The sequence below is a fragment of the Martes martes genome (assembly GCF_963455335.1).
Source record: "Martes martes genome assembly, chromosome: 17".
NCBI classification, from domain to species: Eukaryota; Metazoa; Chordata; class Mammalia; order Carnivora; family Mustelidae; genus Martes; species Martes martes.
In genome coordinates, this window is record NC_137905.1 from 36,930,603 (window position 1) to 36,937,019 (window position 6,417).

The 6,417-nt window shown below is 42.6% G+C and overlaps 1 protein-coding gene across 1 annotated transcript; it reads right to left on the reverse strand.

Annotated features, from left to right (window-relative positions):
* Positions 1-248: 248 nt before the first annotated feature.
* On the reverse strand, positions 249-6,004 carry UQCRFS1 (ubiquinol-cytochrome c reductase, Rieske iron-sulfur polypeptide 1). Its single transcript, XM_080827608.1, has 2 exons — positions 5,681-6,004; positions 249-1,071 (listed from the first exon to the last, which is right to left on the reverse strand). The coding sequence occupies exons 1-2, from the start codon at positions 5,892-5,894 to the stop codon at positions 461-463; spliced, it is 825 nt and encodes a 274-aa protein (XP_080683734.1). The 5' UTR covers positions 5,895-6,004; the 3' UTR covers positions 249-460.
* Between the last annotated feature and the right edge of the window lie 413 nt (positions 6,005-6,417).

The window sequence follows — 6,417 nt, forward strand, 5'->3', positions numbered from 1 at the left end:
GTGCGCAAAAAAAAAAGAAGAGAAACCTGACTACTACTTTTTCTGCCCATGTCATAAATACCTTGCAGGACTTGGAAATGACCGGCTAGTTGTACCTCAGTCTAACCATTAGCTCTGCAGATCTGTGTCCCTGACACAAAGAAAGAAGATGAAGGAGAATACTGATTACAGATTTTGAAAATTTCTTATACACCAGCCTGTAATTTTTAATTAGAATTAACTATCAAAGAAACTGCACTTTTTAAGTCTTTGAGTTTAACAATGTTTAACAGTGGCTTTATTAGGTGAATGCTTGAAAGCATTCAACATTAAATTCAATTTACTTCACATTAATGTTTGCAAATACATTATTAGCAATTCTTAAATATTTCAAATCAACTTAAGTATAGAAGGCTTGCTTATTTAAGTCTTCTTAGGTGACAAGAAGACGGAAAGGAGCCTAGCACTTGAGTCCAGGTCTCTAACCAACAACCACCATGTCATCACCGGTGAACTCATATGAGGGAACTTCAAGGTTGAGAGGTGCAGGCCCCTTCCTGATCCTGCCAGAAGCATCATAGTGTGACCCATGGCAAGGGCAGTAATAACCACCAAAATCTCCTGCATTTGCAATGGGTACACAACCAAGATGAGTGCAAACCCCTATCAAGATAACCCATTCAGGTTTCTTTACTCGATCTAAATCATGCTGTGGGTCCCTCAACTGGGACACTTCAACTGCAGCCTCCTGCTCAATTTCCTTCTTGGTTCTATGGCGCACAAACAGCGGTTTTCCTCTCCATTTGAAAGCCATGTTCTTGCCTTCCGGAATATCAGATAGCTTGATTTCGATCTTCGACATGGCCAACACATCAGCAGAAGCACTCATGCTGGAAACAAACTGCGAGACGACATTCTTGGCAGCATATGCAACACCTATAGTAGTTGTTGCAGTTATCAAATAGGAGAAACCTTTTCTAGCCTCACTGCTCTCTTTTGAAGACTTTGTACCATCTAACACTTCAGCGCGCCGATAGTCAGAGAAGTCAGGCACTCTGATGTCTGTGTGGGAATAACGAATGGAAGCAGGGGCTGCAAAATAAACAGAAAATTTAAAAAAACACCATTAGATGAATACTGTGAAAGGGACATACATCACGAAATAACCTTTATGAATTCGTAAGCAAAAATCAAGTTATAAAAATGTGAAATATGGCACTCACTGATCTCAGAAATTGTCAAGTTGGCAGTGCCAGCATATAAAATACTCAAAAAGAAATGAAGTCAATCACTACCTATCATACTGGTAAGAAATCACAAGATTGTATGTGTAAACTGAGTTTCTCCTGATTGAACACTGCTGATTCACAATTCTTAACAATTTAGTCCATCAAATCTAAAAAGTTAAACAGTACTGTAAACAGCAATATTTTAAAATCCCTGAAAATTCAATCTGCCAAAACATACAATTATGGTAACTACCTCTCACATTCTCTGCATTACAAGGGACCCTAAAACTCCTCAAGTCTACCCAATAAGTTGATTTGGGATCATCTTATTAAACCAAATGTCTAACTTTACATTCCTATCTACTCTCTGAAAGGACTGCTAAAAATACGTAAAATAGTTATTACAAGATAATAAACATTCTGTGAACTGTCAGCATAACCTTAGTTGCAAAAAATTTAGGGGTTTCTATTTTATACTCTGGAGTATAAATTAATATTACTATAACTTCAAGTAAAGCCACTAATGGACAGAAAAGAATAGCCTTATCAAAATATGCAACCATCAAATGAGATCTCCAAAAGAACCAATTATTTCAATTTAGTACAGGATAAAAGAGCAAAATTTTCACATATCCCACTCTTCAGTCAAGGGCAATAAATTCTGTAAGAGTAAAGGCATTATCTTTCTCACTGCTGTGGGTCTCTCAACTGAAATGCTACTACTGCAGGCCAAAGGCCAGATCTTTGTGTCAAATGAATGTTAAATACACAAATAATTACTACTTATGTAGTACTTTGGATATTAATATTTTATTGTTTTAAAATTTTGTTTCTTTGAGTGAGCGAGAGAGAGAAAGAGAGCGAGAGAGAGAGCATGAGCAAGCAGGTAGAGGGGCAGAGGGAGAAAGACTCCACACTGAGTGGGGAGCCCAAGTGGAAGCTCCATACCAGGGTCCTGGGATCCTGACCTGAGCTGAAGGCAGATGCTTAACCAAATGAGCAACCCAGGCACCCCAGTTTTATTTGTTAAAAAAGTCCAAACAGATTATGTCCTTTTGTCCCATACCATTTTTAAATATCTGATAAAAAAAATGAACTTACTGGGATCACTTTTAAGTGTGTTACAGGAAGCAAGTCTCCTTGCAAATTGTATATGCATTTTAGGAAATTTGCCACAAGGTTTCCTTTTTAGAAAAGGGACACTAAAAATTCCACACTTAGAAAATGTGTTATTTCTAAGAAATATGTACTTTTATTTTTATTTAAGGATCTTTTTATTTGACACACAGAGAGAGAGAGAGAGAGCGCGCGCACAAGTAGGCAGAGAGGCAGAGAGAGAGAGAGAGAGAGAGAGAGAGAAGTAGGCTCCCTGTTGAGCAGAGAGCCCGATATGGGGCTTGATCCCAGGACCCTGAGACCATAACCTGAGCCAAAGGCAGAGGCTTAACCCACTGAGCCACTCAGGCACCCCTAAAAGAAATATGTACTTTTAAAGTGCATTTTCATATAAGTTGCAATTCTACTTGGGTTACTAGGCTGTCTCATCCTAATAATATTTCCTTGGTTCTCAAGGTCAGCAACAGTGGAAGCCCTAAGTACAATTCACTCTGAACAAACGGGGTTTGGGGTACCGACCCCACATACAATCAAAAATATGTTGCCTTTTGACTTCCTCAAAACTTAATTACTAACAGCCTACTGTTGCCTGAAAGCTTTACCAGTCAATTAACACATATTTTGTATGTTACATATATTATATACTGCATTCTTATAATAAAGTAACCTAGGGAAAAGAAAATGTTATTAAGAAAATCATAAAGTAACATTTGCAGTACTGTACCGTATTTATATAAAAATAAATCCACATAGAAGTGGACCTGCACAGTTCAAACCCATGTTGTTCAAGGGCCAACTATATTCATAAACAATGGTAAAACCTATCAACATCACTCTACGTACTTTCTATTTTTTGGAGGGGACCAGGACATGGACAGTTGACTACCTGAGATTCACAACTATACAGCGTGACATTACATTATATACTTTACCTCTATGTAATGCTAACCTATCAATGTAGACTGGGGTCTGGGATCAAGTATGAATTATTCTCCTTTAATATCATCTGGGATTACAAAGGAAATATGTGTATCATACTTAAAAGATGAAGGAACCAAAGTTCATACTTCTACATTAAAAACAATATCTACAACTCCTGCCCATGTAACAGCATGCAAGGAAATGTACAAGAACATTAAACAGAATGGTTGTGACATTCTCTTCTGGAGATTAGATGGTGGAAGAAATCCACTTGTCTACTCCCATTTTGTCTAGCAGGTTACATTTTATATTGTACTACACCACCATGAACACTTTGGGAAATTAAACTGCCATACTGTGAAAGTCACTCTCTAAATAATTCACATTAATTGCATTACGTGTGATTTTAGCAGCAAAAATGCTAGCTAGGTTTAGTTCTAAACTCGAGCAGTATCTGATACTTCTAGAAACAGAAAACTTAAGGGATTATAACAAAACAGGTTTCTGTTTTTTGTTTTAAGGTGAACTGTGATGTGCCCTGGAAATCCTCCTCACTTCAAGGACCTTCTCCTGATCCAACCCTCCCACCTCACAACCTCAGTACTATCTAGACAGGAGATTTTAATGTGAACTGAAGCTACAAGCTGAATGTATGATCACAGAAGTTTCCCTTATGGTTCTGTATTATTTACCAGTTCTTGGAAAAGTCAGGTAAACCTCTAAGTTTTAGAAGAAACCATTTAGCCATTAGACAAATTCCAGATGCTTTTTGCCTTTGCTATTGAAGTCTTCTCCTCCCTTATTGTTTCTTACCTCCAGGTCCAAAGAATGGGCTTAGGATGGGCTAGTGTATACTGTTCATGCCCTGAACAATGTCTCCAAAACCCACTGGTGCCGCTAACAAAAAAATTCATTTTTATTCATCCACAAATATTCTGCACTAACTGTATGCAAAATCTGAGGCTGTAGGAAATAGAAAAATTGAGATTTTTCTCTATGCCCTCAAGCACAAGGTCAGAGGAGTCACCAGGAAACACAACAGTGGAAAGTGTTACGTACCATAAAGAATAAAGGACGCAGCAAATAAAGATTTTATTGACCTGACGCTGAACAGAGATTAACCTGGTAAGACTTGGAAATGTGGAAAACTGAGTGGATTATTTTACAGTAAACAGAACAGGGTGAATGGAGGAAAAAATAAAGAGTGGGGGCAACTTAGTTTGTAGGGCAAGCTTTACTTGCCAAATCAACGGTCAGTGAGGCCAGGAAGGTAACACAGGGAAGCAGGTCTGGTGAGGACTGTGATGAACTGAAAGAGCGCTTGCACCAACTAAGAGGGCAGCCAGTGCACAGAACACTAGACTATTCCCACGTAGAACTAGAGTTCACTGTTGCCAGATTCCAACATTTTAAGACACACAAGAACTCCTCCTTTTAAAACTATGAAGGTTGGCAGACTACAGACATGCTGGCCTACAGGTTGCCATTTCAGAATTTCCATTCTGGAGCGTGAAAAAAGAAATGGAAGCCGAGGCACAAATGATAGAGTAGGCTTCGGTTAGAGTTGATGGCTAACTCACTCTTCCAAACCCATGTTCTATCACTTACACAATGTGTATCCCTGTGCAAGTCACTCCACCTCCTGTAGTCTGTTTTCTCATCTGTAAAATGGAATATCATCACCCTCTGTCTGTTGCTTTTCTTGAGGATTAAACTGATTACAGTGTGAAAATACTGGTCCAGCAAACGAAAACACTTCTAATACGCTACACCATTAATGACCTTAGGGCCCATGTTTCTGTCTTCTTGTTTTTGTTGGGGGGGGGGTGTGAAAGAGAAGGGCACTAAGCGGATCAGGTGGTGGTGAGCGGGACAAGGTCCCAAATATTAATAGCAGTTCCTATACTTTGAGTATGTATAAACTGCCCCAAAATGTGCTAATGCCTTTATGTAGAATTTCTCCACCTGAAACTCACATTACCTACGAAACTGGTATAATCATTCACCCATTTCACTGGTAAGGCAACACATTTAAAAATCTGCCCAAAGTAAAACGACCTGTGAGCAACAAAATCTGTCAGACTTTGCTGTGACAGACTTGAGAGTTCTTGAACTTATCCTATGAAGGCCAAAACTGGCCTGTGGTTTACCCAGACTGGCGGCCAACGGAAACAATCCCGCAAAGGCACGCAATGCCAGGGCCGGAGGTCAGCTGAAATCGCTCACGCAACTGCGTCCGCGCACAGGTGAGGGAAGAGGCCCGAGAGATGCAGACGCTTGCTCAAGGTCGACCCAGCCCGGCAACTTAATCCCCTAAGCAGGGCTCCGCTCCACTTCCCCGCCCTCCTCGGCTGTGCCCTGGGTTCAGGGCCAGAGGGAGCGAGAAAGGGGGGGGTCCTCTCAGCCTCCCGGTCGCTCCCCTCAGCCCGGCTCACCATTGAGGCCCACGGAGGCGACCAGAGGCCGGCTCGCGGCCTGGCCACTCAGCGACTCCCGGCACAAGAAGGGCCGCTTCACGTCCAACACTGGAGGCTCTGGGGTGGCGGGCACCGAGGCCTGCACGAGGGGCCGCAGCGCGCCCGCCACCCCGCGGGACGTGGCCGATAGGACGGGCGCGAATGGGCCCGAACGGGCGGCCACCGACAACATGGCGACTACTTCTCAAACGCTCAGCCGGTCACAGGGACGACCTTCCGCCCGCGGCGCAGGCGCAAGGAGGCGCAGGAGGCGCGCGATCGGTGACGTCAGCGCGCCGGCCCAAGTGGTGCCCGAACCTGGAGCAGCATAGGGTCAGAGGCAGGGCTAAGAGCGTTCGCTGAGGGCGGGGCAGGAGGACAGGCGGGGAGAGGACAGGCGGGGAGGAGCCAGGCGGGGAGGTGCCAGGCTGTGGGGAGGGTGTGCCGCTCTATCCGGTGTCCTCCCCGCGCGCGATTTGGTCAGTATGCTGGGATCTACCTGGAGGAAAGTGGGCAAAGGAGTCTCCCGGGAGTAGCCCGCGGATCGACTTTGCGTCCCTCAGGGTAAAAATTGTCTGTAGGAACCTAGGGATACGAATAAGTCATCATAGTAGTTTAAATAGGGATAATAATAATTCTTAATATATGTGTGTATATATTATACACACACATATGTATAAGGATAGATGTTTAGGGCATATATGTATATGTTAGGT